Raw genomic sequence first — 17,056 nt, forward strand, 5'->3', positions numbered from 1 at the left:
AGAGAGAAAGCAGATTAGTGGTTGCCTAGGGTTAGGAGGTGTCCGGGAATTGGTGGGGGGAGGTGACAACTCAGAGGAATGGGACTTCTTTTTAGGGTAATGAAAATGCTCTAAAATTGATTTGAGTAATGGGTGCAGAACAGTCAGCATACTAAAAACCACTGAACTGTATACTTTAAATGGGTGAATTGTATGGTATGTGAATGATATCTCAATAGAGCTTTTTTTTTTTTATTTTAAGAGGGGGGAAAAAATCAAGATTAATACCGGGATGTTCACTATGACACTTTCATTGAATGTTATATTGAGGGTCCTAGCCAGGGCAGTAAGACAAGAAAAATAAAGGTATAAAGTGGTAAAGAAAGAAAAATGTCCATACAGAAATCCCAGGAAAATCTACAGATAATTTATTTCATTAAGTGCATTATCAAGGTCGCTATTATAAAATCAACATACAAAAAAGTCAAAAATTTATTTCAATATACCAGCTATGAATGCTTAGAAAATAAAAATTTTTTAAAAGATAATTTTTAAAATAGTAGTAAAAATTATGGTCCTAGAAATAAATCTAACAAAAAACATTCCAAACATTTACAGGGAATTATAAAACTCCATTGAATGATATTATAGAAGAACATTCAAGGCCCACACCTACCTGGTGTTCCTCTGAGAACAAATTTAAAAGGTGAATGAGACCAAATTATAAAAAGTTGACAAAGTCCTTTCTACCTGAAGCACAAACAAAACACTGCCCTTTGCTTGCCCCTCTTTTAAAGTGTAAATACCTGAAGTCCATGACACCTTAGGGTTTGTGAGCTGATGCATTTGTGAGCATTTCCATGCTCCCCATTTTCAAAAACCCTTCTTTTAACCCTTTTTCCTTTCAGCACTGACACCTAGAAAGGGTAATCCATGCTCACTGTCCTCACATTCCCTTTCCCACCCACTCCTTCACCTACTGCAATTAGGGTCCTGTCCCCACCACTCTCCCCTAAACTGCCCTGTTTCCAAATCCAGTGAACACATTCAATCCTATTCCATTTGATCCCTCTGCAATGTCACAGATGACCACTCTCTCCCTGTTACCCTTATGCCTTGATTTCTATAACATCTCTCTCCCCTGGTTTCTCTCCTTCTCAGTCCCAGAGCTAGCTCTTCTCTTTGCTGGGCCCCTGGGGGAGTAGGCAGTGCTCAAGGCTCTCCCTGGCCAATCGGTGGAGACGCCACTGATTGAGTGAAGACACCACTCTGTCCTGGGCTATTTCATCTAACCTCATCACTCAGTCCAGCGTTTTCCAAACAAAGTGTTTCAAGCCAGTAAGTTGTGAAGTCAATTTAATGGGTTGCCCCCAGAATTTTTTTTTAAAAATGAAGTAGAACAGAAAATATTACAGCTAATTTCTCATAATAACGCCAAGTGTTGTTTCACCAAATGTTTGTTTCAGTTGGGGATGCATGTGAGTGTGTTCTAGGTCCCAGGGTATAGCATATTTCTTTCTGTGGATCACAGTCGTAGAAGTTTGTAAAACATTGATTGAGATGACTAAAAAAAAGTTGCTGTTGGTTCGGAATTGTAGCAACCCTATAGGACAGAGTAGAGCTGCCCGGTAGGGTTTCCAAGGAGTGGTTGGTGGATTGAACTGCTGACCTCTTGGTGAGCAGCCGAGTTCTTAACCACTGCACTACCAGAGATCCAAGATGATTTGTGGCTCCAAAATGTGCATCGCTAGCCTGGCTGGTCTCCTCCCCCAGTTTCAGAGCCTCCTTCCCAAACGGATGCTGGACAGCTCCACAACGATAGCCTTCCCACCAGATCCAGACTCAAACTTGTTACTGCTTTCCTCCAGGAATGGGCCATCTCATATGTTCCCACTTTGTTCTCCATACTCTTTCCTGTCTGCCTCACCTTTTCCCCACAGCCACACGCTCTAATACTCCAGCTATACAAAATTACTCAACTCTCCCTGTACTTTTCAACTCTGTTCAAGCCGTTTTATCCCCTTTCCTTCCTCCCCCACCTGGGCCAACAGATCATTCCCCTCCGTTTAAGACTCCCTTCAGTTGCCTCCATGTACCTTGAAGCCATCTGATTTGTTATGGCTCCCTCTCATCCTCAGAGTTCCTTGTCCATACCTCCAGGCGTGCCTTAGATATGAGTTGGGTGCCTTTCTGACTTTCCCACTAGGCTGCAAATTCCCTGGGGGAATTCTGGGACTGTGTCTGTCTTGATCACCATTCTACCCTCAGCACTTCATACAGTGCTCAGCACAGAGTAAATCCTCATGAAGTACTTCTTCGTTCAGGAACAGACATGGGGAAGCAAAGGACATCAAGGGCAAAAGCATAGCTTTGTTTCTTGCCTTTTCCTCCTAATCCACATGGTAGGTGCTCTCTCCAATAGAGATGTTGTTGTTAGGTGCCGTCGAGTTGGTTCCAACTCATAGCGACCCTATGTACAACAGAACGAAACGCTGCCGGTCCTGCGCCATCCTTACAATCACTGTTATGCTTCAGCTCATTGTTGCAGCCACTGTGTCAATCTACCTCATTGGGGGTCTTCCTCTTTTCCGCTGACCCTGGACTCTGACAAGCATGATGTTCTTCTCCAGGGACTGATCCCTCCTGACAACATGTCGAAAGTATGTAAGACACAGTCTTGCCATCCTTGCTTCTAAGGAGCATTCTGGTTGTACTTCTTTCTTTTGGCAGTCCATGGTATATTCAATATTCTTCACCAACACCACAATTCAAAGGCATCAACTCTTCTTCGGTCTTCCTTATTCATTGTCCAGCTTTCACATGCATATGATGTGATTGAAAATACCATGGCTTGGGTCAGGCGAACCTTAGTCTTCAGGGTGACATCTTTGCTCTTCAACACTTTGAAGAGGTCCTTTGCAGCAGATTTGCCCAATGCAATGCGTCTTTTGATTTCTTGACTGCTGCTTCCATGGCTGTTGATTGAGGATTCAAGTAAAATGAAATCCTTGACAACTTCAATCTTCTCTCCATTTATCATGATGTTGCTCATTGGTCCAGTTGTGAGGATTTTTGTTTTCTTTATGTTGAGGCATAATCCATACTGAAGGCTGTGGTCTTTGGCCCTCATCAGTAAGTGCTTCAAGTCCTTTTCACTTTCAGCAAGCAAGATTGTGTCATCTGCATAATACAGGTTAATGAGTCTTCCTCCAATCTTGATGCCCTGCTCTTCTTCATATAGTCCAGCTTCTTGTATTATTTGCTCAGCATACAGATTAAATCGGTATGGTAAAAGAATACAACCCTGACGCACACCTTTCCTGACTTTAAACCAATCAGTATCCCCTTGCTCTGTCCGAACAACTGCCTCTTGATCTATGTAAAGGTTCCTCATGAGCACAATTAAGTGTTCTGGAATTCCCATTCTTCGCAGTGTTATCCATAGTTTGTTATGATCCGCACAGTCAAATGCCTTTGCATAGTCAATAAAACACAGGTAAACATCCTTCTGGTATTCTGTGCTTTCAGCCAGGATCCATCTGACATCAGCAATGATATCCCTGGTTTCAGAAGAGGATGTGGAACCAATAGTGATAGGAGCCCACTAACCATCCACACTGCCCCACTTCCTCCCCTCCTGACCAATGGAGGTGTTTGCAAGATGGGTTCAGAGTTCTGACTGCTTCCAAGGGGCCTTCCCAAAAGTGGAACAGCACAGGGAGAGACCAAGGGTCCAAAGAAATAGATGCACATGGACCCACGCCCCCCAATTCCTTCTGCTGTGAAACATCCCACACCAGCAAAGGCAGAGGCCTCCAGCAGAGAGGAGGACGAATCTTTCCAAGAGGAGCTCTGTTGTGTAGTATTCTAAGGCAGCCCCCCTCCAACTTCAACACCGGTGCAGGTGACCCAAAGCGTCTGCTCTCAGCCTGCAGAGCTGACAAGCGGTTGGCATGCCGGTATATTTTCCACGCACATGGGAACCGAGGCTGCGCCTGAGTTCCTGAGTGACACCTTCTACTGGTCTTTCTCTTAATGGAGTTTTCCTGTGATGGAGAGGGGGGACCCACCAGGGAAGGAGGGACCCACCGAAGGAAGGGCTAACGTCTGCTGCAGCTCTAACCTTCCGAGCTAAAGAAGAGAACCATCTGTCTCTGCAGGGAGCAGGTTGTGAGCCTCACAGACCCAATGGCTATGGAATTATAGGAATTACCACCCCTGTCGCATCTCCCCAGCCCACTACCACCTCCACCTCACCCGACGCTCCGGGGGTGGGGGGGTGGGGCCTTTTTTCCCTGAAGGGTCTACCACAAAAGTTCAGGGCTCCAGGTAATTCTATCCGGTTTTGCCCTCCACCCTTGGGAGCCTCCCCTCCAACCAAATGGTCATGGAACTCTAGGTTTGGGGAACATCCATTTGACTCCCGCGACCGCTCCTGGTATTCAGAGGGTTTATCGTCAGTTTGGCTGCTCCGAATTCTAACCTGCCTCCCCATTTTTCATAGAGGAACAAAGTTTACAGGCCCCTCCGGCGGGCGCTGGGCCGGCGCTCTCCTCTGGCTTGGAGCTGAGGTGCGCTCCGGAGCGGTGTGACCCAAGCCTGAAGTGGAGGTGCTCGGGCCAAGTGCAGACCCACTTGGTGATGTTTGAGCCAACGCGGCGGCTGCCACCGAGGTACATGGCCGCGGACCCCGCACACCCCCACCCCGCTCGGACTTTCTTACCTCTTGATGTAGTTCCTGCCGTACAGGATCTGTTGCAGCAAGGTCACCAACGCGAAGGCGCAGATGAAGATGAAGAGCAAAGTTCGGTTCCCCAGCAGGTCCCGGTTGGCGGAGGGGTCGGCGTAGCGCATCCTGGCGGCGGCGCGCGCACGGCGGGGCGCGGGGTGTCCGGGGCGCGGACAGGCCCGGCAGTCACGCGCGGGGATCGGGGGCCCCGTGGAGCGCGTGTCCGAGCCGGCGCCTCATGGCGCTGACAGGAGGCCGGGGGTCTTAACGGGGCAAGTTTCCGGCTGGTGCCGCCGGAGCTGGGGCATGTGAGCGTCCCAGCCGGGGCGGCAGGCAGGGCAGAGCCGGCGCCGGGAGCTCGGCCGCGGCCCAGCCTTCCCTCCGGATGCCTTCACCTCAGAGCTCCCGGGCCGGCAGCCGCCGATTTCCCCGCGGAGGGGCGACGCCAGGTGTCCCGCGCTGGGGGCCGCCCCTCCCGCGGAGGCGGCGGCCAATAGGATCGGGGCCCTGGCGTCGACCGCGGGTGCGGCCCAGCGCGCCGCTCACCCCACCTCTACCCGCTCTAGATCGCTGTGACCTGCGCGCAGTGCCCTGTCGGGTGGGCCACGTCCAAACCCCGGGCCCGTAGCGACGGAGCGCGAAGGTTGGCCTTCAGTGGTGCCGGGAAGTGGGTACCAGAACACCCCTGCAATCTGGCTAATGACGGGGGCGGGGGGGGGAGGATGAAGCCGAAAATGCCAGGTTTAAATCGTGGAATTACGAAAGGGCGCAGGAAGGGGAAACCGAGGCTGCAGACCCAGGCTCGCTGGAGGGGAGTATTTGCACGCGGCGCGCAGGGCACTGAGTCACTGCCGCGGCCGCGTCCTCTTGCTCTCCTGGCGATTTCTCCGGAGAAAACGGAGCAAGGTCAGCCGGGCAGCCCTCAAGGACGGCGCGCGCGGCTCCCGCATGCTGATGGACTGCCGGGCGGCTCGCCCGCACCCCAGGCACCCCACTCTGCAGAGAGGAAATTCAGGGACTGCCGACCTTCTCCGCCGGCACCCTCCCCCTCCCTGACTGCAGCGTGCGGCTGGTCATCAAAGACCCTGTTGTCACCGAGACACTGGGATCTCGTCTCATCCTTGGAACCACTCGTAAATCCCAGGTCAGGCAGCCGGTCGCCTTCGGGTAACACGGTCCCAAAAAGCTTTATGTAAGTCACTAAGTCCGGAAAGGGCTGCGCTACAGAAATGCAATGTGAATGTCTTGCTTCTGGAGAAATCTTATCCCCAAATGCGCCCCCATCCCGCCCCCCGCGCTCCGGGCAACAGCCCTGTCATCCTGACACCGCAGTGTCTCTGGGCGCCTGGAGTCACGGGCCCGCGGCATTTACCACCGAGCCCTCGCTGGAGGATTCCAGGGCGGCCCTTCCCAGGACCCTCCAGCCACTCGGGCAGGTTCCAGAGTCGGATTCAACACTAAACGTGACCGAAGCTCTAACAGCAGGGAGAAAATATTTTGATGGGTTAGCGCCCAGACCCCAATACCCTCAACCCTGGCATTTAATAGTTTCCCTCTTTGAACTGGAAAGACCAAGGAAAGCATGATAAAATGTCATCATTCGGGTTTCACCAATTTGGAGTTTGTGTTAATTCACCCAAGCAAGGTGGAAATAGACCCTGTGCTATCTATAAGGTGTTTATGTATCAGATAAAGATTATCAGCAAGGTCACAGGTAGGCTTCTTAACCAATGAAATAACACATAAACATAATAATAATCCCTGCATTTGTTGGGTGTCTGATACTTCACAAAGTGCTTGATCCACATATATTAGTGAATTTGAGCCTTCCAACCTTTCCTAACCATTTTACAGTTCAAAGGACCAAAGCTCTGGGTTGTCAGAGTAACTCACCTGGCAAGAAGTGTTTGTGATCCCAGAGGTGGCTCCTTCCCCCATGCATACCGGCAGAGCTGGTTTTATCAGTGTGCAACACGTGCGATGGCACAGGACCTGCACTTAGGAGGGCCCCCGCTTGGTTTAATGCTCTGTCCTTTCTGTCTTCCAATTCTTAATAATTTTTAAGCAAGTGGCCCCTGTATTTCACTTCACACTGGGCCAAAGTCCTTCACAAAAGTCCTAGGTTGACAAAGTACTAATATTTGACCCAGCTGGCCCTCACGTGAAGAGTTGAGGAAACACTATCATCATCATTTCAGGCAAGGCGCTCCCTTGTCTTCTTTCTTTTCCTGCTCAGTCCCCACCCTTTAGGCACCCACTCTGAGAGCTGTCTTTGGTTGCATGCTTCCTTGTTAAAACAAATCTATTTTAAATAAATCCAAATTATTCTAAAAGCTTTTTTAATTGAAGTATAATACAGCTACAGCAAAGCATGCAACTCACAAATGTACTACTCACTGAGTTTTGACAAGCTGAACACACCCATGAAACCAGATCAAGAAACTGAACATTATCAGCGCCCCCACCACCCCAGAACCCTCCCCGGGTGCTCCTTTCCAGTTACTACCTACTCAAGAGCAGCCACTCGCCTGACTTCTAACACCAAAGATCAGTGTTTCCTGTTTTTGTATTTTATATAAATGGAATCATACATTATGTATTCTTCTGTGTTTGGCTTCATTGGTCAACGTCGATTGTGAGATTCATCCATGTTGTATGTGGTAGTCAGAATTCTAAGGTGGCACCCAACATTCTTTACCCTTGCTGTACACACACCTTCTTCCAGTTATTCATTCAAACATCAATCTAGGTGCTCCTGTGAAGTGATTCTGCAGATGTAATTATGGCCCAAATCCGTTGACTTGGGACTATCTTTTGTGGGGGACTATCTTTTGTGGGCTTGACCTAATCCGATCAGCCCTTAAAAGGAACTGGACTCTTCCTGGGAAAGAGGGCTTTGACTGGAGGAAAATTCTTTGTTGTTGGTTTTGAAGTTAGAGGGGGCCACGGGACAAGGGATGCAAATAGCCTCTAGGTGCTGAGATTGGCTTCTAGCTGACAATTGGCAAGGAAATGGTGGACTATAGTCCTCCAATTGCAAGGAACTGAATCCTGCCATCAATCTGAATGAGTTTGGAAGAGGACCCAGAGCTACAGCCAGCCAACACCTAATTTTTAGCCTGTGAGACCCTCGGCAGAGAACTCAGCTACCTCGTGTGCCAAGGTTTAGGACCTACAGAACTGCGAGCTATTTTATGTTGTTTTAAGTTGCTAAGTTTGTGATCATTTGTTTCATAGCAATAGAAAAGTAGTACCTTGTGTGTAGTTAGGTTTGTTCAATCTATGGCTGTACACTATCCCACTTATTTACCCATTCTACTGCCAATGGACATCTGGGTAGTTGCTGCCAGGAACCTCCCAGTGCATGTCTTTGGTGAACATATGCATGCACAGGAGTAAAGCTGCCAGGTCACAGAACGTGCACGGGCCCAGGGGTGGTTCAGTGGTAGAATTCTTGCCTTCCGTGCAGAACCCAGGTTCAGTTCCTGGACAATGCACCTCGTGTGCAGCCACCACCCGTCTGTCAGTGGGGGCTTGCATGTTACTATAATGTGGAACAGGTTTCAGGAAAGCTTCCAGACTAAGATGGACTAGGAAGAAACACCTGATGGTCTACTTCCAAAAAATCAACCACTGAAAACCTTCTATATCACAATGATCTGATCCCGTTGTATATGGGGTTGCCATGAGTCAGGGGGGCATAGACAGCAGCTAACAAGAGCGTGTGTATGTTCATCTTTAGTGACTACTGCCGAACAGTTTTCCAAAGGAGTAAATTATTTTTTCATAGGTACTTTATTCAGGCTTGTCATGACCTAATGAGAAATTGGTCTCCACCCTAGCTGACTTTGACATTAACTGGCTGTGGTGTGATGGATCACTTTTGTGCAGGCTTTCTTGCCCTGGTCTTGTAACCCCCACCCAATCACTTGTGCAAACAAGGTAATTGTGGCTCACCAAGGGGAATGGTCAGTCTTGCCATCCTGCTGGGCTTGAAATGAGCCCTCCCAGAGGCAGGAAAGAGAGGATCTCACCACAACCAAGGAAGAAGGGCCAAGAGTGGAGCGCGTCATTTGGACCCAGGACCCCTGTGCTGAGAGGTTCCTGGAACCAGGAGAGAGAGAGAGAGAGAGAGAGAGAGAGCTGTAACACTGAAGACGGCGAGAAGCAGTGGCAGGAGAGACCAGCATGAGACTGTGCAGTGGGCTTCCCGGCCCACAGAGGGAGAAAGTTGAGTGCCTCTGAGCAGGAGGCATGCTGGAAGAGTAGGGTGCCTGCAGGCACTTGGTGGAGCTAGGTTTGCTGACCCACAGAGCTAGAGCTGAACGCCTTTGGGCCAAGGCTTACTGGCAGAGTGGTGTGCCTTGGTGCACTTATCAGCAGAGCTAACAGGGCTTTGTAACACTTGCCCAAGCAGGGCAGAGGCTGAGGGGCCAGAAAGAGGTGTGCCTGCAAGCATGGCTGAGAAGAGGCTGTCCTAATGGAAGAACTGTCATGGATTGAATTATGTCCCCCCAAAATATGTGTATCAGTTTGGCTGGGCCATGGTTCCCAGTATTGTGTGACTTTCCTACATGTTGTAAATTCTGCCTCTATGCTAATGAGGAAGGCTGGGAGGCAGTTGTGTTAGTGAGGCAGGACTCAATCTACAAGACTGGATTGTGTCTTGAGGCAATCTCTTGAGATATAAAAGAAGCGAGCTGAGAGACAGGGGGACCTCATACCACCAAGGAAGCAGCACCAGGAGCAAAGTGCGTCCTTTGGACCCGGGCTCCCTGTGCCTAAGAAGCTTCTCAACCAGGGAAAGTTTGAGGGCAAGGGATCTCCCTACAGAGCCAACAGAGAGAGAAAGCCGTCCCCCAGAGCTGACACCCTGAACTTGGACTTTTAGCCTACTTCACTGTGAGGAAATAAATTTCTCCTGTTAAAGCCATCCACTTGTGGTATTTCTGTTATAGCAGCACTAGCTGACCATGACAGAATTGTGGATAGAAGACTCAGAAGGAAGTGAGGAGAACTGTTAAGACCAGAGAAGGCACAGATGGTGACAAACAGCAGCCTAAAACAAGAACTGTAACCTGAGCACTCCTCGACCTGAATTGTAACCTGTTACTTCCCTAATAAACCCCGTAATTGTGAGTGTTGTCTGTGAGTTCTGTGTGGCCATTGCAATGAATTACTGAACCCAACAAAGAAGTAGAGAGTGCCGTGGGAGGGGTGGTTGGTGTCAGAATTGGTAAAGACGGCAGAGAGAGGAGGCCTGTCTGACCTCTGCCTCATAGGAATCAGCCTTGGGCTGTTCATCTTCTCTTTTCCCGTTGTGAAGTTAGAGGAGGTCAGATACCACCCCCACACCATTTTTACACTGGTTCATCTCAATAGTAAAAAGCCCAGCAAGCCAAGAGCTAAGGGAAAATAACATCTCCAAACCCCAGGGTACTCCTCAATGGCCAGGTCACGGGCATGAATGAGCAGTGAGTAAGACTGATGCTGACATTAGCCACAGTTAGAGCTTTGTGCCAACACTGTAGATGTGATGTATTTAGATTAGTTAACATTCTCCAAACGATCAGCAATACTCCATTGTGCCTCTGCTGACACTGCTCTCCTAATGCTAATGGCGTTTTAACTCTGATTATAATCATATCAAGGAGGCATCTTTAACATACACACAGACGCCCCACAAGCATCTGTGGTGGCATGTGTGATGTCTACCCCAGATCTTGAAACATGGAGGTCTGAAGCCCCTGTTATTACTGTCAGTATGAATCTAGGTTCCATTTTAAGCTGAATTCACATTCTGATTGTAGAACTGCAGCGAGCACTCAGAAGGCCTTGCAAACAAAAGAGTAAACACATGGATAACTGATCACTATGCCAGATTCAGTGAACACTATTTTTACATCCTAATTGCCAGGAACGGGGGACAGCTGCATCATTGTTTAAAACATGCACTCATATACAATCAAGTCATGAAAAAATGTCAACACTGGCACAATCCGCTGAATTACCGATAACTGATAGGCATGACTCATGTTGTGAGCATTGGCTGATACAAAATAGAAAGAGGTTTTTTATAAAAAAAAAAAAAAAAAACTAAGAATTTTCTGCTGGCTTAAGAAGGCCTGTTTTTATATCATACTGCACAACTGCAAACTGCCGGGTTATGTAAGTGACATTCTATCCATGTATTCGAGGAGTCTGTGATAAGTACATGCTGTTCTTGTCTCCTTTACGTTTGTGTTAACAAAGCCTTTGAGAGGCTGGTTCCAGGCTTCAGGGCATTTTGTGATGAGGGTGTTTGCTGCCAGGTGAGCAGAAATGCCCCAGCGATAACTTCGTAATCCAGAGAGACAGAGTTTGCCATTGCGTGGTCTACTGTAGACATTGGACTCCACTTCAACAGTCTTGTTTTTATAAATTACTATCATATAACAGAACTATAATTTAAACCCTCCATCCAGCTCCCTTAGGAAGTAATAGTTGGGTTCTAAATAATTTGATAATAACTTACAATCGTAACATGGCTATGAAGGCACCTGTTGGCTTTATATCTCCCCCCTGAAATGTACCTCCTTCTGTCTCAGCACCACCTCAGGTATCCCTACCCCTGCATTTGCCTCAATTTCTCCAGCTTGTTTCAAAGGGTAGAGACACCATTATCATGATCATCATTAATCACTAAACCACCCAAACCAACATATCTGAGCACAGAAAGATTCGGTTCCACCTGGAATGAGGTCACTCCAACTACATTTAAATAACATGGTGGCCCAAATGGACCCTAGAGCCCTCTGCTCACCTAAGAGCCTGAGTCCTGGTGTAGATACACTGGGATCAGGTTCTGTTCTTTGAGGAAGAGAACTGATTCAGTCCTGGTAATTCAATGATTAAGCACTCAGCTCCTAACTGAAAGGCTGACAGTTCAAACCTACCCAGAGGCTCTATAGGAAAAAGACCTGGCAGTCTGCTTCTACTCTGTCGCGTGAAGTCACTATGAGTCGGAGTCAATGCGACAGGGCACAATCACCACCCTGATTCAGCTGAGAGGATGTTTCTCATTTCCAATCCAGTTCAGGTCCCTAGACACATTTTGTTGGTGGTCTGTATAATGCTGAGACTTTTGAAAAAAAGCCCTACAAACGTAGCTGCTTAGAAATGTTGAATGTACCTTGGGTATCAGAAAAAGACAAGTGTTCCACTGTGATTATCCACTTCTAAAGCACCAAGGTGGGTTCGAAATCCTAACACTGTGGCCACAACAAACCATATGTCATTTAACCACCATCCTAAGTGCTAAAGCCTCCGAGCGTTTGGTGGATGTGGCGGGACTGCCCCCTGTGAGCCAGGCATCGTGTGATATGCTGGAGGATCAATAAACCATAGTCTGAGTCCTTAAAGAAGCTTACAGTCCAATGAGAAAGACAGACAATACCCCAGAGTATGCCTCTAACCCAAGTTGGGGATGGGGAGGGAGGGGGAGAGATGGAGAGGAAGGTCCCCAGAGGAGGCGGTGTGTGACCTGAATTGTGGAGGTAAGGGTGGTCAGACAGGTAAAGAAAGTGGGACAGGGTATTCTTGGCAGGGGGAGCAGTGTGGCCAAAGGCTGGCAGCAGGAGGTGAGGCACAGTCGGCACAGTGTGGCCAAAGGCTGGCAGCAGGAAGTAAGGCACAGTCGGCACAGTGTGGCCAAAGGCTGGCAGCAGGAGGTGAGGCACAGTCGGCACAGTGTGGCTGGTGAGATGAGGCTGGGTGGGGGGCAGAAGGCAGAGTGTAGGCAGTTTGGATTTTGACCAGGGCACCATGGTAAAATTTTAACAGGAAATGACATAGTCAGGTTTGCATTTCACATAAACCAAACTGCGGGCTGGTGGTAGAAAACCTGAAAATGTTAGATGGGCCTGACTTATCTCTTTCCCCAACAGCATCATCAGACCCCGCTCCTGCCCCCCGCCATTCACACACTCTACTGACAGACAGCCCCACCATACATCACTCATTATTGCACAAACTTGAGAATGAGTTTACTGCCTCCTTCCAAGGGAGCAGGAAAATAGAGAAATATGATCACTGCTTTATAAAAGCGGTCACTGTATTAAGTACATCATCATTCAATTCATTTGAGATTCAAGGAAATAGCTAAAGTATGGTCTGGTCTCCCCCTATGTGCTTATTAAGCAAAGAACCCTGGTGGTGCAGTGGTTAAGAGTTTGCTAACCAAAAGGCTGGCAGTTTGAGTCCACCAGCTGCTCCTTGGAAACCCTAAGGAGCAGTTATACTCTGCCCTATAGGGTAGCTCTGAGTCGGAATTGACTTGATGGCAACTTTGTTTTTTTTTCCCCTTTCTTCCAGGGGTGACCTTTCTGAAGCGTATCACCAGGCCTGCCTTCTGAGGAGATTGTAGGTTGATTGCGTATCACCAGGCCTGCCTTCTGAGGAGATTGTAGGTTGATTGCGTATCACCAGGCCTGCCTTCTGAGGAGATTGTAGGTTGATTCAAAAGTCAGCTTTTCGGCTAGAACACTTAACCATTTGTGCCACGCACGACTCCTATGGCCTTAGATAATGGAAGAAATTTTACAAATACTGAGTTTCAACGAATTTCTGAAGCTGGCCAAGTGTCCTCCCTCTTCCCCCACTAACGCTTTTTTCTTCAAGTCTCTCTTTTTTTTTTTTAACTCAATATAAATTTGTATTGGAGCGCCAATTTTAAAACAGATAAAGTCAGGCTTGCTGATTGGACAAGGCTCAGGTCTGTATCCCTGAAAGTCTGGTCTCCGCTCTGCCCCCTTGTGGTGGCCTCAAGCCCAGCGCGATAACTAATGACCATCGTGGATATTTGCATATCCACAATGCATTGCACAAAGGACAATTTTCGACTTTAAAACAATTAGATCCTCCTTTTCTTATGACCTCAAAATGAGGACACTCCACAGAATTATCAGGAAAAAAAGACAGAAGTCACTAGCTCTTTCGAGTGTATAGTCACCATTAGTGTATTAGGGGTAACAGTTGCCTGAACAACATGTCCCAAGGTTATACTGTATACTCTGGTTTCTCTTCAAATCGTATAAATCTTTCGCCTTTTACTAAAGATTTCCGTGGAGAGGAACAAACCTGAGTTTTTAACCAATTTTTTGAGGCCTTGCTTAATGTAAGGCTTGCAAAGGTTCTTAAAAACAGATTTTACCTGTTTGTTAGTTTCTTTCTATGACAGATAAAGTTATTGGGTGGCTGATACTCTTTCCTCCCAACAGTTGTTCCAACTCTGAACTCCTGTAGCACCCCCAGAGTAATCCTATGCCCCATTAGGCTTTACATGAGGTCAGGAAAAAACCTAGGCAAACCATAAGGCTGGCTTTCTACACAATGCCCACCAAATTCTTTCCATTTTTTAAAATACTATTTTATTTTTGGTGTAAGTGTACACATTCCCACTGAGCAACTTCTATGCATATTGTTCAGTGACCTTTGGTTACAGTCTTCCCATTGAGTGACCACTTCAAGTGTCCAGGACTGTCTGGTGGCCATAACTCTCCATCAACCCCGCAAAATCCCAGACCAGGATCTGCGCCCCTTCACCCTCCTCCCACCAAAAGCCACCTGTCTTGGGTCTCACTATCTCATCTCCTTGTCTTAAACTAACGTTAAGTCTGGAATCATGGCAAGAGCACAGGCCTGAGACTCAGAAACCTGGCTGTCTCAATTCAGGCTTGATTAACCCATTGGTAACCTTAGATTTTTAACTTGTAAGAGCTGTGGTTTTTAAAAACTTTTCCAGCAGTAAAACTCTGCTTCAAAGCAAGAGGGTGCCCTGTGTCCCTCCTCTTGCCCTCACCCCCATCTCTCCCTAAATGGCAGCCTCTGAAGCACCACCATACAATACAAGGGCTTGTCAGAGCATAGTTTGAAAACTACTGGGCTATATGATCTGCCAAGCTCCTCTAACTCAGTCTCTAATTCAAAGATAAATGGCTTTATGTTAATATAAGAGGTAATGTAACAAATTGCCCTTATCTAGAATCACTTATGTTTGAGCAGAAATCCTCACAGCTGTGTAATCTTACAAATCAATATATAAAGATGGAATTTCAGACACCATGTATGTGAAAAAGGTCCCTGTTGCTGTTGTCAGGTGCCGTCAAGTCAGTTCCAACTCAGCAACCCTATGTACAACAGAATGAAACACTGCCCAGCCCTGCACCATCCCCACGATCATTGTTATGCTTGAGTCCTAGATTCCCTAAAATCATACCACTTGGTTCATCCACTCAGCTTTAATATAAGAGCTAATCTCTTGCAGAAGTTAATGGCATTATTCAGGGTGGTGAATGACCCCTTGGCTTCCCAATGTTGCATCAGATCAAGGGTAAAAAACACCAAGAGATCCTTGGTTAACCATGAGGCCCAAGAGGGTCAAGGAAAGGCCATTGTTCTTTCATGAGGGGAGGGAATAGAAGTTAGAATCATGTTCAGCTATGAAGAAAAAAGCCCCCCAAATGACAAGACTTAATAAAGATATTCATTGTTTTCTATGTCATGTAACAGAAGTTCTGAGGTAAGCAATCCAAGGCTATGGGACTCGCTCCATTCTAAAGTCTTTGAAGATCCAGGGTCCTTCTGGCTCATTACTCTGATATCCCAAGGATGTAGTCCTCATCCTCATGTTCCAAGGCAGACGCTAGAGCTCCAGCCATCACATCCAAGGTCCAGTTAGTAAGACAGAGGAAGAGATGATGTAAAGAAGACCTTTCTCTTTTTAAAGACATTCCCAGAAGTCTCACGTAATACTTCTGCTCACATCTCACTAGCTGAATGGAGTCACGTAGTCAACCGAAATGCAAGGGGGGCTGAAGAAAACAGTCTTCTAGCTGAGCAAGGGAAGGAAGAGAAGATGACCAATGGTAGGTTCCATGCCAGGAGCTATTTGGCCACAAGGAATAGTCAGCAATTCCCAGAATTCCAATTCCTGTAATCTGTATCTTGATCTATATTCTTGGGGATTTTACTAGGATAACTTCAGATTATTAAGTGAGGTGAATATGTGCTTTTAACATACTTTTGGATTCAATAACTTTCTTTTTAATCTTTTTAGAATACATAACATAGATACAGAAAAGAGCAAAAATTAGAGTGTTTAGCTCCACGAACTATCACAAAGACACCCACGTAACCACCACTAAAGAAAAAAAACCTCCAGCCCCCAAAACCAATCTTGAATTCTTCCCAATCTAATGTGCCCATCTTGAATCCTTTTCTCTACTTTTCTTCCCAATACTACCCTAGTGGCCCCTTCTCTTCTGCTCACCACACTTCCCAGGCCTCCCAGGTACTCTCGGCCATTCTGCCTCCTGGCACAGTGGAAACAGCATGAACTCTAGAGACAGACTTACCAAGATCTAGATCTCGCTTCCTCTACTCACTAGCTTTGTCAGTCTGGACAGGAAATGTAACATTTCTAATACCTACCCCAAGTACAGTCTTGAGGGTCAAGTCTGATGCTCATGTATTCACCACAGAACCTGAGGCATGGTCGGCACTTCTTACATGGTGGCTTGTATTACTGTCACTGCATTTTTATATTCTTTTGCTTAGGTCTTTTCAAAGCCCTGCGAGGAAACTCAAGTTTCCATTTCACAGGCTTATACCTGATCCTCCAAGGAGGTGAACTGACTTGCCAACATCACACAGTGGCTCAGCAGCAAGCAAAGATCAGGCCCTGGGCTCTGAGGCTTGGCCTTGTGGGTTCTGGAGCTGCCGCCCTCCTGACCCAGAGTGTACGGAGACTGGGGAGGGAATTCAGACCTGCCCACGGCCGGTGGCCATCCACACCCTTGTTGTGCCTGGTTCTTTGAAAGGTTCACTGTCATGCTTACTCACACTTATCTCAGCCTCACCTTAATGTTTCCTAAAAAGACACAAATGTGCCAACCTTTAACACATGATAATAAAAACAAACTCCCTTAGCAGGACTGGGTTCCAACAGTCCCTAAGAACAGCTGCAGAAATAAATAATTAGCTGGCCATGCAAACACACTGTGTGGGACCCTCCGGGACGGGACAGAACAGGGGGCAGTCAGGGCACCAGTGGCAGGGTCCGCAGCCAGGGCAGGCAGCAGGCAGGGCCTAGAGCTGGCAAGCATGGCACCAGGCTGGAAGAGGAGGAGAGTGAACCACTCAAAGTCAGGCCAAGCCCATTGGCCACGTGGGTTAAGGTGTCATCACTCAACAAGTACTATTGGCACTTAACCCGATACTGGTCATGATATACGGGCATGTGGTTGGGGGTTCACAGGAAGACTCCTCACCCCTTCCCAAGATGCTCAGACATTTATTTAGAAGGAGTCA

General features: G+C 47.5%; 1 protein-coding gene and 1 non-coding gene across 3 annotated transcripts in view; one reads left to right on the forward strand and one right to left on the reverse strand.

The window, feature by feature from the left end:
* ST8SIA5 (ST8 alpha-N-acetyl-neuraminide alpha-2,8-sialyltransferase 5) overlaps positions 1–6,757 on the reverse strand; it is a 79,635-nt gene extending 72,878 nt beyond the window's left edge. Inside the window, exon 1 of one of the 2 annotated variants that reach the window (XM_049901738.1) lies at positions 4,703–6,757. In XM_049901738.1, coding sequence (XP_049757695.1) covers positions 4,703–4,833 — 131 coding nt within the window. In that variant the 5' untranslated portion in view covers positions 4,834–6,757. The remainder of the gene's footprint in view (positions 1–4,702) is intronic. The other variant, XM_049901740.1, reaches the window with a different exon arrangement.
* A 6,996-nt stretch (positions 6,758–13,753) lies between these two features.
* LOC126086381 (U5 spliceosomal RNA) lies at positions 13,754–13,870 on the forward strand. The gene has a single exon (XR_007519474.1). It is a non-coding gene; the product is annotated as a U5 spliceosomal RNA (small nuclear RNA).
* The last annotated feature ends 3,186 nt before the right edge of the window (positions 13,871–17,056 follow it).

Source organism: Elephas maximus, chromosome 11, assembly GCF_024166365.1.
Source record: "Elephas maximus indicus isolate mEleMax1 chromosome 11, mEleMax1 primary haplotype, whole genome shotgun sequence".
Lineage (NCBI taxonomy): Eukaryota > Metazoa > Chordata > Mammalia > Proboscidea > Elephantidae > Elephas > Elephas maximus.